The following is a 19,104-nucleotide window of genomic DNA, read 5'->3' as shown; positions in this document are numbered from 1 at the left end:
AACTGGGGAGAACAGTAAGAGAGGGAGAGCAATGACAGTTTGATGTCATTCTGGAATATTGCTGGAAATGCAGTAGCCTCCTGCCTCCAGCCGCTTTAGATCACAGGAAGTTTCTGACTGTAAATCTCAGGGAGGTGTCTTACAACAGTTAAATACGTGCTTTCTCACATTGCAAGAGGTTTGGGTAATAAAACCAAAGAAACAGAATGCTAACGAGATTTCTTTTGGCAGCTCTCTGTGAAATGTCTTGTGTGTGTGTGTCTCATTTGTCCATGCATGTTCAGGTGGGTGACAAAGCAACGTTGTCTGTCTTGGCTGCAGAGGTTAAACTGAGATTATTATACACCTAATCTGTCTGTTTTGTAAGCAGAGGCACGGTCTGGCTCTGCCTTTGGTTATCAGTTAACCTGCTATTCTGAGGAATCTTGGCGAAGATGCTCCATGCTGGTATCATTCAGTGCTGTTTTCCATTTGCCTTTGAAAGCACAGTTGACTGCATATGAAGGAATTGAATATGAGCTTCTTCATCCCCTCCCCCTCAGTGGAAACGTTAGCACTCTCAGCTGGTGCTTATTGGTTCCATAGACAAAATTGTAAGAAAAAAATTGTAGATCTCATTGTTTTCTAACAGGCTCAAAATTAGCCACCAAGATGTCCCATCTATCAACTTTGTGCTGTTCTTATCGAAGGCAAGGGAAGTTTCTACTAGCTGTTTCTATAAGGTCCAGTCTTGCAAAGTTTACACTCTTTGTGGAGGAAAAAGCACTGTCCTATCCCATGGTAGACGTCTACTGGCTTGGGATCTAAGTTTGAGTGCTTCTCTAAGATTGTCAGCTTAATCAGGAATGTGAAATATATCTAGTGAGCAAGAAAATGGAGCAAGGAAACCCTGCAGTGCTTTCTGAATTTAAAATAAGCTTGCCAAGAAAAATCTAGATACATTGCCTGATATATGAAAATTGCTGTTATGATAAAAATGTGTAACTTTCCATTTGGAAAGCCCTCTTCAGTACCAGGCAATAGTTACACTGCTCATATGCTCACAGGAATCTGTTTCACCATGCTTGCAATGAATTGTGAATCTGTTTTTCTTAGGCTTTCAGTACAAGCAAGAACAATTGAGTTTCATTTTTTCTGGAGCAGTGAGAAGTAACTCAGGGAAATGACTCTGATGATTTTTTTTTTAATGTTTATCATTGAATCTGCCACTGGTAAGTACAAATCTTCATTTCAACAATAGAACCTTCAAAATATTTGCTGAATATATAACATCATCTTGACAGTTGCTTGGAGTGGGGAAAGTTTTGTATTTTGCAGCTAAGAACAAAATCTTAAAAATTTTGGCAATTTCAGCCTGACTCCAGACTTCAGAAATTTGGTCCAAAATACCAAAACTATGAAGTAAGAAGAGCAGAGATGCTACCTGGAGACACCTGATGATGTTGTATGGGAGCATGGCTGTATGAAGAGCCACAGCAAGGAGGGGAACGAGTCTGCTTTTTGTGCCATTCAGAAGTGTGGTCCCAATAGTTGCTGAACAGCAGTAATCGCTGAGAACCTCAGGAGAAATAGAGACTGAAGGCTTCTTTTATTCTGCACTATTAATGCTAGACCAAAGTCCCTCTTCTCTATTTTTATGACTTCTGTAGGCAAAGGTGCATCTGGGAAATTTGATTGGAAAAGCAGACCTTAAGACTAAATTTTACACGTGTAATCTCATTCCAAGGCAACTTTTCTAGATATCTGAAGTTTTTAAGAAATCTAGCCACCTAATAATTTAGTTTTAATTAAGAAGGTAAGAAAATGCAAATGTTAATTCATAGGATCTCTGCTTATGGCAGTTAACCAGTTCTGAGGATTAGCCGTATTTGTGAAGTCAAACCATCTGTAAGAATTTCTTCTTTCCCCTTCTATTTGTGGCAGCTGCTTTACTGTAGAATGAAGCCAGATTCTGCTGTTTATGCCCATTTGATTTTGACACTGTTGGACCCATGTGAAAGAAGCTTAGGGAAATGCCCTTTCTTTACCCTTCTTTGCCTTCTGGTTTTGCTTGTGTGAGGTAGAATAAAGACTTGGAAAACCGAGTTCTTAGACTGCAATAAATATTGCTGAAATAAATAAATACTGCCAAACCACTCTGATAGAGGAAAGTCACTTTATAAAAGACCAGTGGCATAGCAAATCACTTTGAAGTCAAGCTAATGTCATTTTCTGAAAGAAGTACTTGGCTTCCTAATGAATCTTTTTTCCTCTTTCTCTGAAGAGAAGCTGTGTCCCCTTCGTGCCTCCATTGATGTGCTAGAAGGGGAATATTTTTTCCTTTGTTATCTTGAGTCAATGCAAGAACAGTTTCAGGAAGAAGCATACACAATAAACTGGTACAAAGAAAATGCTGGAAAGCAGCAACTGATAAAGGAAACACACAGAATTGTTTCCCAAATGAATTTTCTGGAGTTTTGGCCAGCTGAACTCAGTGACTCTGGGAATTACTCTGTCACTCACAGGTGGGTACACGAGCTGGTGGGTGAACATCTTGCCTTTGCACTTGTGCACTTGCACTTCTATGAAGAAGCTAATTTCTTTGTCTTACTTTGTATTGCTAGCGGCACCCATACAAAGGAGGTGCAGGGAACCACTACATTAACTGTGGTGTCATTTTCCACATCATTTCACAATAACCATCCAGGCAGTCCTAGAATATTTACAAATAGCTATAGGCAGATGCAGCCTTTTAAAGGTTCCATAAACTTTTGATAAGGTAGCATTTTTGGTGGTTTGTGATTAATTACCTAAGCAAAATGAGTGATGGGCAAAGCTTCTGTCCACTGCCTGGTGTATAGTAAAAGGAAACATTTGCTCGTCCTCTCCACCATACTTGTTCTTCCTTACTGTGTTGGGTGGATCTCATGCTGTGAGGCCTGCCAAGTGGTCTAATTGTATAGTAAAGAAACAAAAAAAGAGTGGCATAGCTGAACTCTGGTTTCTGTGCAAACCTCTGCATGCTTGGAGCCATTCAAAGAACAAATGAAATAATTGGATTTGGTTTCTTACCTCTGTAGAACATTGTAAGTCAGAAGGAGAATGAGGGTGGGCTTCAATTATTTGGTGGTAATCTTAATTACACCGCCATGAAAGACTAAAGGACCAAATCAAAAGTTTGCTGCATATAGTTCTTATGACTAACTTGCACCAAAACTGTAATTCCGCATTTACAATTGAAGAAATAATTAATTTTAAGCAGATTATTTTGCATGTAATGATTTGTGCTGTTCTCCAGGTAATATTTTTAAGGTTCTTGTCTGGTTCATAAAGTTTATCGCACTGCAGATGCTGAAAAACGCTCTCCACATTCTCCAGTAATGTCACAGACACGAGTTTGATAGTTTACACTTTTAAGCTAGATTTCAGTTGTTAACTTCCAAGTTAACTTGGAAGCTGAAAACTTCACTTTTTTTTTCCCATTTATCATTATTATTATCATCTTACTGATATTATTTTTAAAAGTACTGAGTCACATTATCTGAAATGCTAAATATTATAAATTAAAAGTCTGCTGGTAGAATATTTCTTCTGGGTTTATGTGATTTCTTTTTAATTGTAGGGCACTCTTTATCCAAATAGTAGGTAAAGCTTGAGAAAAATTTTACTCACGTATGTTGAACCCAATCTTAAGAGAATTGTCTTAAGGGGTGATGAGTATGGTAGTTTGGCTACTTCATTGTGCAAGACTGTGCAAAGCTGGTGTGTTATGGAGTACAGACATTTGGCTGAAGTAGCACACAAAGATGAAGCCAGCTGCTCGGTTTTGGTGTGTAGGAGTTAATGTTAGATAATACCTGACATAGGCTTGTCTGTTGGCATGGACCTGTACTTTTCATATCAAGCTTGAATTTGGCTTTACATTTTTGGCTTTATTGATGGCCTTGATCAGTCATCTATAGAGTCACTTCACTAAATATGGTGCTAAAAAGCTATTAAAACTAACAACTCGCTCTGCTGCCAGCACCGAACCAGTGGTATAACATGCATGCTTTGACTTACCTCGGCGTGGGGAAGGATAGGCATTGCCTGAATATTCAGCATACCTGAATTGCCAGGCCACTGAAGGAGGTGGTCATAAGGAGTCTAAAATAAAGGACAAAAGAGAGGAAAGCTGTGATAACCCCAGCCTTAATTCATGATCCTTGCGGTTTTGTGATTATTTGAAGGACTTGGAGTACTGAGAGTAAATCCACAGTAAATTACAAGAACTCTGTAAAATGAATATGAAAAAAATGTAAACTTCAAAACTGAGGGAAACAGCCTCACGTATAGAAGGACACAACAGGAAAAGATCTTAGGTAAAGCTATTAGGATGAGGTTTGTTAAAATATGTACCTGTTGGAAAACACAAAAATGTCTGAATCGTTTGTGAAATGTCTTGATTTGGTGATTTGCTTAAGCAAGAAACTCGGAAGAAAGGTTTTGATTACATCAAAACATTCATTTGGAATTAAGAGTTTTGATTTTCTGCTTTTTTGTTTCATTTTCTAAGACTATATTTTGCTACTACTTTTTAAGACCCAGTTTTGAAAGAAAGCATTTTTATTTTGGAAAAAAAAATAATTCTTAATTAAAAAAAATGCATTTTGACCACTCTGAAACAGCCTCCTCTCCCTTTTTTTTTTCCCCTCAGAATTTCTTTATGTTAGGCACATACAGATACTAATTTTTCTATTAGGACCAGAATGAAGGCACATGCCAGAATCTTGCAATCCTCACGCAGGAGGAACTCTTTCACAGGTCTCACCACTGGAACAATAGGCATAAGGGGATTTTTTTCGTGGGATTTTAATGGGATCCTGGGCATAGTTTATGTGCTGGTTCTCACTATTGGCAAGTATATTAAAGCAGTTACATTTCAGCAAATACAGAAGATTATTTGCAGAAACAGCTTTCTGCAGGGACAGAGGACCTTTAATAGTCTGTATTGATAGGGAAAATTGTGGACTATTGTGGACTACTGAATTGCTTTAAGATTTAATAAGAATGACAATTAGAATGGAATTAGTTTCATTTCAGAGCATTTATAATAGGTAAAAGTTTTGGTTTTCAAAGCAGACATTTTAAGTATATTTTTAATTTTTATTTTCAGCTATTTACTTTAGAGATAAGTATTTGTAAGCTATATGGACAATGATTTTTAGAGTGCTTCTAACTGTTTAGGCAGTTTAAGTGAACAAAGTGACAATTAAATATACTGCAGAGTTTTGGGCAAAGTAAGACAACACATATTGGCAGATTTTGCAAACTAATTAAATTTAGTGATTTTTTTTTTCCCTGATATGTTACAACTGACAATATGCAAGAAGCCAGAGGTGAAAATGATGTAACAATGTATTTATGGTGTATTATCCACTTATTTTTGACTCAAAGAAGAATCGGCAGCTTTCCAGTTAAAGCAGAAGTGTCCTGCTGAGACATAGCATAGATAACTAAAGTGTGCGTATGTGTGTGTTGATGTGTTCATGTGTGTTTCTTAGTATAGTAGACTTAGGAATTAATAGACACTACCCTACCTGTACGCCTGAGTGTGTCCACCTTCAGCAACATTTCTTGAAAATAAAGGATTTCATCTGCACTTCTAGTAGGAGTGATAAGCAGAAAAACTGTCACACATCTTTGGCAGGATTTCTAATTTGTGTGTTTTTTTGTAGTCTACATCCTGTGGTTATCAAAGGGAGAAACAGAATAGAAAAAAGGAGGTCATCTGGTTTCTCTGTGTTGGTGACCTTGAAACTGGGGGAACTTACAGGTTCCTGAAAAAAAATGAAAGTACAGAGATGCATGATAAACACGTGATACATTTCAAGATCCTAATACTGCTTACTTTTTCAATGTGTTGAAAGCAGTGGGAACACATGCATTTAGAGTTAATATTGAAGTTCGGAAGGCAGAGTGACAGTTTCTTGCAGTAGATTGAAATGTTGAGATAACTCTGGCTTGTTGCAGTGAAATAGCGAAGGGGTGACTTAGAGTTGGCTATCTATCCACTAAGCTTGGTTTATGTTCTCCGAGGGCTTTCACTTCCCTATATCCTCTCCTGAGTTAAGCTAGTTTTTGTTGTTCCTCTTTGGTGGGTTTGGTGGGGGGAGTTGAAAGCCCGTTAAGCCACAAATTATCACTAAAGAACCTCAGCAAGTAAAAACCAGGATAGAAATACAACGGCTCAGGAACTAGCAGTTTAAACAATACGATTTAATGCAAAAAAAATTTTTTTAATCATGTATGTGGCAGACAACTAGAAATTACATAAGCCAAATTCATCTTAGGTTGCATAGGTATGGTTTTGTCACCTTCCAGGGAGCTGCTCCTTGCCAGATTTTGGCTCATCTGGTAGAATATCTTGATCCACTTTGGGGGAAATCCTCATATCTGTTGAGGATTTCACCAATTATGGTGAAAGAATCTTGAAAATCAAGACATTTCACCAATCATGATCCCAGATGAAAGCCTCTGTGGAGTGACAGTGCTGAGGAGAACATGTGGCTTTATTGATTTTTTTTTTCTTCCATCTGCTGAATCTAGGTAGTGAAATCATATGTATTTTATGGCTAGATCTGTAATTGCCTCTCCAGCAGTATTCAGATACTAGTGTGATGCCTCCAGAAACACACAGACTCAGTGGAATTAGCTGGAACTAGTATTTATGTCTACCCCTAAACTTATCTTGGGTACCTTTACTGTCAGGGGGGGAGAGAGAGAGAGAGGCCTTTCTGGGGCACAGATTATCTTGTCCTAAACCAAACGTATGAAATAGGTCACATAAACTGCACTATAAAAGGGTGACTATTGACTGTGGTCCCACTGCTGACTGTGATTAGTAATTCTGATTTAAATATGTAAATGTGATGTTGAAGAATAAGTGAGAAGGACTCCACCCACTGTGAATACCCATGTGAGTACATCTCTGATGGAAAAGTTTTGATAAGGTTTTTTCCTGTTTATGACACCAGAGTTAACTAATTGAGAAACCAAGCCACTATGTTTTGATTTAGATAGTCAACTGCAATTATGAGTAATGAATATCTCAAGTGAGGAAGGAGAACAAGGAGAACCTGTGTAGGCTGAAAAAGGACTACAATGCAAAGAGGGTGAGCAAAATACAAAACCACATCTGTTTGGGGAGCTTAAAAAGGGAAAAAAAAGATCAACCCAAAACTTGGTCTAAATTTGTCCTATCAATGATGTCCTAGTAGTTCTTCTGAATCTTATAACAGTGAAAAGCATGTCAGTCAAGAATGATGTTTAAGCCGAAACACTTGTTAGGCTTGCTTCTCCATTTCAACTGCTTTGTCCCCTTAGCCATTCTCATCAAAATGATTCTCGGCTAGTTTCAGTTCTCCTGGGAACGATTCCGTAGTCTATTCTTGGACACAAACAGATTCAAATATATTTATGAAGATACGACTGACACTGGAGGGAAGTGCTCTGTGACTGCTGCTTTTGCTTTGTCAGACCCTACTTGTTCAGTAAAAAAAGAGAGCTTTATGCACTAATTGCGAAATCTGACCCATTAACTCACAGCATCTAACTTTGCCAAAGTTAGGCCAACTTTGCCAAACTTAAGCCAAAAGTCCTGCAGCTTCTTTTCCCTTGGTAGTCATGTGTTTGGACATACCCAGCAATGAAATAACTCACAGCTGTAATCTGATTCTTTAGAGGAATATGTGGATACAACACAGTAGATACCTGAATGACAGTGGTCAGCTAGATATTCAAAAGAGGCATTTTTGGAATATATTCACCTCATCTTTCATGAATGCTGCACGCGACATGATGACTCTGCTTCAGAAGAGGTAGTTCATGGCTCTTCCAGTTAATCCGGGGTGGTCAGCTACTGCAGATCTCTCATCAGTGCAGACTGAAGAGATGAATCCTTTCCAAAATGCCTTGTTTTGCAGAGGTGCTTGAATCCATGAGTGATTCTGTAATTCATGAGACTTGCGTAGTTTAGAAATATTTCCAAAATTTTGATGACTATCTGCACAGTATCAAACAATGAATAATGTTGCTCTGTGAACAATAGCAGAGTTGCCTATCATATTTTTTACTTATTTTACAAACATATTTTTCAGTTACTGCTTTAAACCTTAGCAATGCATAGGAGATTAAAATTGCAAAATCAGTAGCTGATTGAAGGTGCTAAAACTCTTTTATGCTCACTTGTAACTATACATGATGCCACAGATTGTTGCATTCTTGTTCTGGTCGATATCATATATATTGTCATATTTCATATATTTCATTGTATTGTCAACTGTTTTATGATAAATTATTTAGTTTAGATAACGTCTTTTGCTATGGAAAATAACACATTTTTGGGGGTGGAAAAGTAATAAAGGGGAATATAAATAATTAGGTCGCTGTAGATGTACTTTTTACCTAACAGAGGTATTACAGAATTTATTTGTGTTGTGTTGCATAACTCACTAAGCTACCTTCGTTTAAAAAGCTCCTAAAACTGATTTTGCTAATTTTTTTTCATAGCAATGGAAAGCAAAATTTCACAATTCAAAAGTGGACCTTGAATGTACTTGAAAGAAATAAAAGCAGCTGTTTCAACAAAAACCATTTAACTACAGAAATTAAAAATGCTGGAACTGGTCATTCACTGAAATGCAGTGATTTGTCTGTCAATGAAAATGACAGCATAACATGGTACAAGGTAATTTCACTAAAATTTAGTTTCACTAAAATCATTGGCTATAGAAATAAAATATCTGATTGCAGGAAAATTAATTACAAACAAATTTTGAGAAGCATCTACAAACCTTGTAAAGCTTTAATCTCTCAGGTTATTAGAGAAAAAAACTTTAGACAGTTGCACAAAGAAAAAATTGTCTTTGCTCTCAGATTTCTTAGGAAAAACGTACCTGTAATCAGAAATTATTAATAAGCTGGTAACAGGTAAACTTGGAACGATAAAAGATCTGATGTGCATGTCTGTTGGATTTAGCCAGCAGCTGGTTTAGCCAGCTGCTACTTTGCTGATACAGATATTATCCTGACACTAAACGAGGTGCCAAGATATTTGTTTTACAGTTGGCACGTGCTTGTAAAGTCGTTGCGAACTTTCAAATTTTGCTGTTTCTGAACGCTTTTTACAGAGTGTGTAACGGATGTAGGTCTGTTCATTTTAGGCAAATCATTGGTTTTATCTTTACTGTTTTTTGCCAGAGCATAGGCGATAGTTGTGTAAGCACTTATAACTGTCAACCAATGGATGAAGCACCCTGAATAGGTTTTTTCCACCCTGTCCCTATGCATCGCCTTGACCAATGCTCCTTATTCCTCTCAGCTGTCTTGGTTGGAGTAACAGACTCTGTTCACTCCACGTTGGATCACCTTCAGGAAAGGATTTTGGTGGCTTAAGTGCGGGCACCTGGATTCTGCCTGGCACAATGAGCCACAGCCCTGCTTCCTTGTCCTTTGGGGCCTGAGAGGATAAGACCGTTGATGGATAAGGCCATAGGTGGATGTTTTCCTCCGTAAAGAAGCATACCCAGACTGCCCTCTCTCATGGCTAAGCTGAATATACCAAGTCCTAATATTTTTATGCCTAATACTGTGTGAGACAGATGAAGCAGCCATCCCTGGGTCTAAATATCCTTCCATGCTTGATTGGGTGAAAATTTTCAAACCCTTCCTATAACACCCTAAGCTGAGATAAAACGGGGATGGTCACGTATGCTGTTTGTATAAGAGCCTGGTAGTAAGCAGGAAATGTCCATTCCCTGGACAATTTCCAGCAGCAATCATTTACCTTCTTAAATCTAAGGTAATTCAGACCAGAACAAATTATTGTAGGGTTTTCATGAGACATTTCACTTAGCATGTGTTATGCAGAAAAAAAACAAGCAAATGAACCAGAGATTGTTTTGGGGGATAGCGAGGGTAAACAAATGTGAATCCAGTTCTTGTCACCCGCTGAGGTGGTATTGTTGAGGCATTTTGCTTTAACTTGAAAGCTCCTCGTAAGTCTAGATAGCTTGGAAAATAACTGTTAACCACAAGCGGGTGACACCTACAGACCCAAGCCATCATTTTGAAAAAAATAGATGAGTGCATTTAAATTCCTGATACAATATTTTTATACTCAGATGCTTACTTGGAATTGCAATACTCTCAACTTCTAATGTGCTAAATGTTCAAATGTTGCATTTAAGTTACTATGACTGAAAACTGGGCCCTCACCTCTTTTGGGTCAGATAAATGTCACTGAGGTAGTGAAAGAGTGATGGTGACATTTTGTTTCAAAAATAATTTTTATCTTTAAGGTTTTGAATGATGTTTGCTACAGCATAGGATTTTCTGTCTTTATTGATGCAGGACTGTAAGAAATACGAAAATGAAACAGAGCGGGAACTGGATTTTAAAAGCTTAACAGTTCAGCACTCTGGGATGTATACCTGTAAAATTTTAATCAACCATGAAGGAAAGTTATACCACAGCACAAATACAATTAAGCTGGTAGTAGAAGAAGGTAAGAAAGCTTCCTGAAATTTTGAAGCATGCTTTTTTGTTCTCCTTACTACGGATATTTTTTATTACAGCTCTCATTTGATAAATATATACAAAGGTGATAAAATCTGGTAATCTGAACTATTTCACAATAATTTCAAAAATAAAAAAGTAGAAGAAAAAGTTTATATGACATATTACCCTTTTTGGAAAATTTATTTAGTGTCTTGACCCTGCAGGTTTGTTTTTTTTTTTTTTTTTTTCAAAATTAGCTGCTGTAAGTCAGTCCTACAAACTTAGTAAGAGTTTTGGGGAAGAACCATTTCAACCATTGTAAACTGTGCACTGTATACGTATGCATTTTAAAAAAATTCAACAGGATGTACTGTGTTTAAACTACTCAGTAGTCCAAATACTCCTCTTTGAATTAAATGAAATCTATGTGATTAGTATTAGAAATAAAGCAAATGTGTAAGTTTTACTGTGGTAGAGTGTAAGCAAGCAAGCTGTTACTTCAATAATAGTACTTCTTTCTATTTTAGATGCACCAGAGGCTGTAACTTCGGAGATAGTTGGACGTGATGAAGAAATTGAAACAGAAATAGGTATCAAATTAGTACAAGAATCTTTGTGGCAGCTAATGCATGTACATGCTTTTGTTCTGATCTCTTTGTGACTGATGGTCTGGTTAAGTGTAATCAAACTAAGAACTGTCTATGCACCCTCCTACATCTGATGCATCTTCACATCTGGTTATGTTTTGCCTAGTGTATTCCTTGGTTGATATACTAGTAGACTAAATTTACCCTTTTACAGAGGCAGAAGTGGAGGTTGCTGCTATGACCAGCAACAGAAAGTGGTCATGGTGATAAACCAACTCTCCATGACTTTATTTTGTAGACAGCAAACACCACAGGCTGCCCAGGGAAGTGGTGGAGTCACCATCCCTGGAGGTATTTAAAAACCGTCTAGATGTGGTGCTTAGGGACATGATTTAGTGGTGGACCTGACAGTGCTAGGTTAACGATTAGACTCGATGATCTTAAAGGTCTTTTCCAACCTAAATGGTTCTGTGATTCTATGTCTGGTTTGTTCAGTGAACAGCAATAATGAGTAATCCCCTTAATACCTGATGCAGTTCAGGATATTACTCTGCAGGGAAATGAAAAGTGTGAGGGCTGACAGTCCTGGCAATGAGACCATGCAGCTCTGTCACTGCTGTAAAGACTTGGTTATGTTGTCAAAAGCCAAACCCTTGACTGTGCTTTTAGCTAGAAGTAGGTTAGATAACGTGGTCTGCAGGCTTCACACTGTGTTGGACAAGATCCAGGATTTTGCAATCGCGGATGTAAATATTTTTTAAAAACAGAAATTTACCTGTCTTTTTCCTATCCTGTGCCTGAGGGCTTCTCCCATCTGGTTATACAGTTCTTCCTTTCCAAGTCTGAAAAATCATATTTACCTCCTCTGTTGCTAATACATTTGCTCAGCCAGGACCTCAGATGATAATTTTTCTTCCTTCCTACAAATACCGGTTGGTATATCCTTTTTCCAATGCAATCCTATGATGCTTCATGGCTCCCAACCTCCCAGTGTACCCTTCCTGCACAGTTCTTCCCCCTACTGTGCTTGTCCCAACCCTTAGAAGGTAGTGTTCAGCATTAAATGATTATGAATCCTCTGTCATCCATGTCTTACCTGCCTTGATCAGATCATTTGATAAGGTCATTGAACTACCTGGTGAGTGGTGAAACCAATGGCATGGGGGGAGTGTAGGGAATTTTGCATGAGCTAGGTCTATGGTCCTTCAAACCTGCCATTGCTTAGATGGTGTTCTGTAATATTTTCCCCAAAATAGCTGTTATTTAGGGAGAAAAGGCTGAGATTGTGAGGTAAATGATGCTAGAAGTTTAGGTCTGTGTTTCAATCTGTGCAACTGTGATTTGGATTTCTAAGGTCTGAATCTAAGATGGGCAGATTTTCAGCTGGATCCTGCTTTAAAGGTTCTTGAGCAGTTCCACTGGAAGCATCCGTTCTGATAAATCTGAAGAAGGCGTCTCGTGTGCCCTTAGAGTGATCCTGGGCAGACCTTGCTTGCTGGAAAGCATTTGTGTGTAGTGGCCTGTGCACAGGAGCACATGGCTTTTGAGGCTTAATACAGGGCATTCTGGATGTGTTCCCTGGAAATGATGCTGGCATAGCCTAGACATGGTGTTGTAAAGTTACAGCTAATCTCAGGTCAAGCTTCCCATGACAACTTTTAAAATAAAATGCCTTGCAAATCATCAACTCTTACACTGCAGAGCTGCAGCCTTCTGCCTTTATTTTCCCAAGTGTACAGTTGCCTTTTACTTTTGCTCTTTCTTGTAATTAACCAGACTCTAAGGGGTGGTTCCTGTCACTTCCAGTTGGTGCTCTGAAATGGTGCCAAGTTGTTGACTGGCTAAGTGATTTATTTACACATTCAGGATTATGCTGATTTCTGGGTGTGGAGCTGGGATGAGAATTTCTTCTGTGAGACTTCAGCAGGGCCTCTAACATGGTTTTTTTTGTTTTCCTTTGTGTGATAGTGTATACTTTAGCTATTACAATCAATTGGTTGTAATTCACCTAACCAGTTACTTACTTTCTCATGGCCCTGTGTCACTCATGGTAGGTTGTCATCTTCTGTTCTCTGCCTGCAGCACACAGTCGAGTTCATAGAATCACAGAATATCTCAAGTTGGAAGGGATCCATAAGGATCATCAAGCCCAACTCCCTTTAGTTCTCTAAAGCCTGAAATGCTCTAGCCTAGTTAAACTTCTCTGGCTGTGACAGAGTTTATCTGACAGAAAGCAGTTGGATGACTGGTCGCTCTGCCACAGGGTGCAAGAGAGCCCTGTGCATGGTTGCTGAAGCCACCACCAGTGCAGGTGGAACACGTATGAAACATCTGACTAGATCTTCTCATGTTATGCTTTGCTTAGGTAAAGAAGAGATACTCAATTGCACAGGTTTCTTGGGTTATTATATGCAAGAAGATGCCAGCCTCTACTGGTTACTAAATCAGAAGTTTCCAGAAAAATGCTCAAGTATCCCTGAGAATGAACCTTCAATATGTGAAGAAGATTCCAAAAAATTACAGTAGGTTTCCTGAAAGTACCGCGCTTTTGTTTGTATGTGGTAATGTCCTGCACTTTGTGGATTGCAAATTCAGTAAAATGTCTAAGGTTATTTTAGAACTTTTTTTGCAAAATCTGACTCTCAGCTGGTTGTAGGTTTTTGTACAAATAGTGTTGCTCACATGATTCCTTGTTGCAGGTTGGGAAACAAGTTCTATGTCACAAGACTACTACGGATTAAAAAAGTAACAGACGAGGACTTGCATCATAATTTCACCTGCATGTTGCAAGCTGATGAAAGAACACAAATAAAAATAGTGAAATTGAAGAAGGGTACGGTATAATCCATGACTCATACTCCTCATACATAATTATGAACGGTGCCGGCCTTCTCAATCCTGAGGGCAGGGTACCAATTTCGGAACGTCTCTCCAGATAGGCCTGCGTGCTTATGAAGGCCCTGGCCCATCTAGTGCTGAACCTAAGAAACCCCATGGGTGGTTCCTCCTGCTCTGAGACGGGAGCAGCAGGGGTTGCTGCCACGTCTGCTACAGCAGCTGCGTGAGGGCTCCATAGATCAGCCGCTGCTGCTGTGGACACGGCTGGGGAGGCTGAGCTATGCCCTGGCTGACAGATCCCTGGGCGGCCCTTTTTTAGATCCCATGGCAGAGCATTCCCTGTGCTCTCCTACTTTACTGGTTGGTGGGATCACGGGGGTTAACTACCCAAAGCTTGGTGCAACCTGGAGTCTGCTATTTTGATCACTTTGTTTATTAAGCAGCTCTTTCTACAATTAAAATCTGAGGTTTTGGTTGGGGTTTGTGTTTCATTGTTTGTTTTGTTGTTTGTTTTTTTTTTTTTTTTTCCCCTGGGAAGGTCAATCTTTTTTATTCCTGATAATTCCTGAAATGTCCTGGTCAACGGTTTCTCTCTTGTCAGAGACTCCATTCTTCTAGCTGTGGAAAGCTGACCTCTACCATATAGTTGTGCTTCACGTTTATAGTCCAGACAACCTGGAGATTCATGGCAAATGGGCATTCCCTTTTTGTTTTCCATCTCTCTCAGACCATTCCAAGCTTTACTGAGTGGAAATATGTGAAAATAGACTAGTGAAAAGATGATGCATATAGTAAAGCAAATGAAACACAGACTACAATGAGCATGACTTGACAGTGCCCTCATAAAGACTTCAAAAAGATTTAAGAGTTAAACATCTGTATTTGGAGCTAAAATGACAAAGGTAACAGAATAATAATAATTAAAAAAAAAAAAAGCCTGAAAGAGACTAGAGACAGAAGAAAAAAAGAAAGATTTTGGCCAAATAGATTAAAGGGGACATTAAGGACTGTTATGGATGGACTGAGAGAGGGATGAAAGGTAGAGAATAATAGGAAATAGTAAAGAACCTGAAGAAAACCCCTCATGAAAGTGGGTGACCACCAGTTTGGGATTCTGTACATCTGTGAGGATCTGTAGGGTCAATCTTGATCCCACATATAGTTCATTTATGTGTGTGGAGGGTGTGTGAATGCGTGCCAGATTGTTTCTCCATTTTTTGGAGTAATCCATGTTCCGTAGTTCTTCTCCATCTCAGGGCAAATGCCATGCGTCTGTGCTTGAAGTATTAGCAGGAAAGGATCCACATCAATGCTGTGATTTTTTTGGGGTGATTTTAAGATGCCCTCAGGATTGAATGCAGTAATCTTGTCATATAATACACTTTGTTAAGGCTATGATTTCCTGGGTTTCTGTTTTACAGGGAACACCCGAGATCTGCCTGTGCACATATTTACAACTGGAATGGTCCTTGCCGTACTATTTCCATGTGTTGCTGTAGCTGCCGTGTTTGTCTGTGTGATGTTTAGAGTTGATTTAGTTCTATTTTACAGGAACATATGCAGAAGAGATGACACTGCTGGAGGTATGACTTGGCTAATGCTGTCATTGAAATAAGTACATTGATTTAAAAATAGTTTCTGGTAGGTTCTATAAAACAGTCATCTTTGAGGAAGAGACAAAATAAATCCAGGAGTTTTGTGAGTAGAAATAGCAAAGAATATGTAAAAGAGAACTTGATGGTCAGGTGCTGAAGTGAGTTACACACCTGGGACAGTAACAGCAGATAAACACAGTGAAGAAGCTCCTTCTGGTGCAGGTAGTGGAACGGACATGTTTAGATGCTCTTCAGATGCACTCTGTTCTGCCATATTCTTCCTCAAAAAGCTGATGAAGGTGGAGAAGTTTACAATTACCTATCTGTAAGAAGGATGAGCACTCTGGAGTTGTCAGGCAGACTGACAGAAATTTATTTTCACCTCACTGATGCCCTTCAGTGAGTTGAAGGTTAAAATGCTGCTTTGACTGTAGAGGACATTGCAATGTTTATAGTCTTGTCACTGAATGCACTTAAGGAGAGCAGGAGAACACGCTACAAGGATCTTACCAGGCAGAGTCGCTGTGACCTTGACTTGAGGAGCAAGCCTGACAGTTATCCAATTCTAGGTATAATTTTTCTGAAAATTGTGGTGAAAAAACTTGCTGTTTGATACTAGACAATGGGTTTCCTATTCCTAGAGCTCTTGCATGTGTAGGGTTTCATGGGCTTTAGTTTGTGCTCTCTCATGAGCTACATGTAGTGAAGTATCTGGAAAGGGAAGCAAAGAAGTACAGTTTAAGATGCAAAGCTACGTGTGCTGCTGTATCAATCCAGAGAGTTGTTCTGTGGCAAGGTTCAGTGATTGCTCTATGTGGTAGACCTGGCCTCTGAACTGGTCTTGAATTTCATTTGTAAATGACTGCCCGAGGCATGGCCAGACATGACATACTCTTATAATTAAAATAATAAATTGGTTTGTTCTCTTTTGCCCGTGTCCATTCTACAGAACTACTTGATAGTCTTAGACAAAGAGTAAAATAAATGTGAAAATCTGCAATATCACTTAAAATAGCTTTCTTACCAAGTTACAGACATATTTTCTGCTTCCCTTCATTTTCTTGATCATCACAGACCTGACATTAACTGGTTAAATTAATCTGATTTTTTTAAAAAACACCTTAATGTAGAAAGGATATGTTCTTTTCAAATATTTGCCCAATGCAATCAGAATCTTTTGTATCAAATTTAAATTGATTCAGGAACTTTTTGTTTGAAGACTCTTCAGGATATCAAAGGAAAGAGCAGGAGTTTCTAGATGTTTTACTACTGAGACAATAACTCTGAAAACCAGAATGGTGGATCAGATACTGTGTTTCTACTGGTTGTTAACAAGACAACAATTGGTGATTTTTTTTTTTTTACAGATGGAAAAGAATATGATGCATTTGTGTCTTACCTGAAAGACTGCGTTTCTGCTACTGAAGAAGAGAGAGAATTTGCTTTGAAGATATTACCTATGATATTAGAAGAAAACTTTGGGTACAAATTATGTGTATTTGAGAGGGATGTATCTCCTGGAGGAGGTAAGTGTATTGAAAATTCTTGGCATTGAATAGGCACATCATTTTCACAGAAAGACAAAAATCTGTAATTAGAAGGAATTCTGTCAAATGTGTTGTGCATTGAAATGCTACATGCAAACTTTGCATGCACACATTTCACATATTTTATAGATATATTTATGAATTCATATACACCTGCACACGTACATACGTATCTTTAATGACACAGAACCAAGATGAACAGGTGAAAAAATTAGCATGGAGGAAGTTAAAGTGAGAACGCAGATGATGTCAGACAATGTTTCACGTAATAGTGCTCTTGCTCTGCTTTTGCTGAGAGCAGGTGCCTATGACTGAACTCACATTTACTGCACAGAGCAGCTGGTGTCTCTGGTACTAGTTATTCTCAGGTAACTTGCATGTTTGCTGTATCTTCAATGTGGTGGTTGAAACCATTTTGTGAATGTAATGGATGCCATAACAAAATAGAAATGAGAACATGGAATTTTGTTTTTCTGACAGGCCTATGGATAGATGGCCTTTTGCAGATGCTTGGAAAAAACATACTGGGGGATTCCATTTAGTCCAAAGATCTAGCTGAGTAATAGGATTTAATTGTAAAAACATGGAACAATAAGGTCAGTCAGCCTCCTTCAGAAAGCAGGATCTCCTCTCCTTGTCTCCATTCCTGTCATATCTTTCTAACCTGAGAGTTGCCACAACTCTCCCAAGCCATTTCCAGTTATTCTTTCTCCTTTAATATTAAAAAAAGGCTTTCTGATTCTTTCAATAGTTTTAGCTTATTTCCTTTTCTCTGGTCTGATCCATCGTGAATATGGAAAACAGAGTATTTTCTTCTATTTACAGGAGATTTTGGGGTGTTGTCATACCCTTGTCAGCCTCCTTCTCCCCTCGGTTTTCTTTTTTTTAGGTTACTGCTGCAGTTTGCTTTGCCTTTCCGTACAAGGCATGTTTTCTAGATCTCTGGTTTCTATAGACCTTGTTGTCCCATGGTGCTGAAGCAAGCACAGGAAGTTATGCATGAGAATACAATTTGGTACATGGGTATCACTATTTGATTTCATTCATTGCTTGTAATGACAAAAGTCATGTATTTAAAACACCGTTGGAACTCATTCTGTCATCACATGCTAGTCTTCTCAACCTTGTCTTACTGGCAATAGATTTGGGTATTTGGTGACATAAAGGAAGGAGTAACTTGAAAGTTACTCAATATTTGGAGAGAGGTTGCTGTTGATGACTTTCTGTGGAATCACTTCGATGGTATCTATTAAGAAAGAGCAAAGAGATGTATGGTTGGAGGAAAAATAAATTTTGGGGTCATCGCCTATTCATGTGACTACTGACAGATGGCTGTCAAGGGTAGCTGGAGATTGTATGTAGGTTTTGTCTGCTCCAGAGAACAAGCTTTGGCCACACCTGAGCTCATTTTTGCAGACTCTTAAACTGTAACATATATTAATCTTTTCTTAGGGGCAGGATGCTTACATGCTGTCACTTGATAAGGGCAACATTTTTGGTACATGTGTGATTATTAAAGGATAAGTCAATTCAGTGCCTACCCTTTCAATTTAATTTAATAACACATTTATCTTTAATTTGCAGCGGTTGTTGATGATATCCATTCATTCATTGACAAAAGTCGAAGATTAATCATTATACTGAGCCAGAACTACGTTTCTGACAGAGCCATATATGAACTTGAGAGTGGACTTCATAAAGCTCTAGTTGAAAGAAAAACTAAGATCATATTAATTGAATATATGCCTATAAGTGACTACAATTTCTTGCCAGAATCATTGTCTCTTTTACCATCAAAGAGGGTTGTGAAGTGGAAAAAGGATAAATCTCTTCCTGTGAATTCCAAATTTTGGAAGAACCTTCGGTACCTGATGCCAGCGAAACCTACCAAGATGAACACCAAAGGGCACTATAATAATCATGACCTAGGCTCAGAAGGGACTCAACCACAGACTGAGGGCTGTGACTTTAATGCAGTCGTATAACAATTCTGGAGACAGAAGATGCTGCAGAAAAATG

General features: G+C 38.5%; 1 protein-coding gene across 1 annotated transcript; it reads left to right on the top strand.

The window, feature by feature from the left end:
- Window positions 1-1,162: 1,162 nt before the first annotated feature.
- IL18R1 (interleukin 18 receptor 1) lies at window positions 1,163-19,070 on the top strand. The gene is made up of 10 exons (XM_010282297.1): window positions 1,163-1,211; window positions 2,264-2,504; window positions 8,530-8,707; window positions 10,372-10,525; window positions 11,046-11,108; window positions 13,471-13,627; window positions 13,805-13,938; window positions 15,365-15,526; window positions 16,906-17,064; window positions 18,670-19,070. Exons 1-10 carry the CDS (start codon window positions 1,163-1,165, stop codon window positions 19,068-19,070), a joined length of 1,698 nt encoding a protein of 565 aa, XP_010280599.1.
- Window positions 19,071-19,104: the final 34 nt, after the last annotated feature.

The sequence above is a fragment of the Phaethon lepturus genome, unplaced genomic scaffold (genome assembly GCF_000687285.1).
Source record: "Phaethon lepturus isolate BGI_N335 unplaced genomic scaffold, ASM68728v1 scaffold7392, whole genome shotgun sequence".
Classification (NCBI taxonomy): Eukaryota; Metazoa; Chordata; class Aves; order Phaethontiformes; family Phaethontidae; genus Phaethon; species Phaethon lepturus.
Note: the sequence above shows the minus strand (reverse complement) of the source record. Positions and strands in the feature narration are given on the sequence as shown.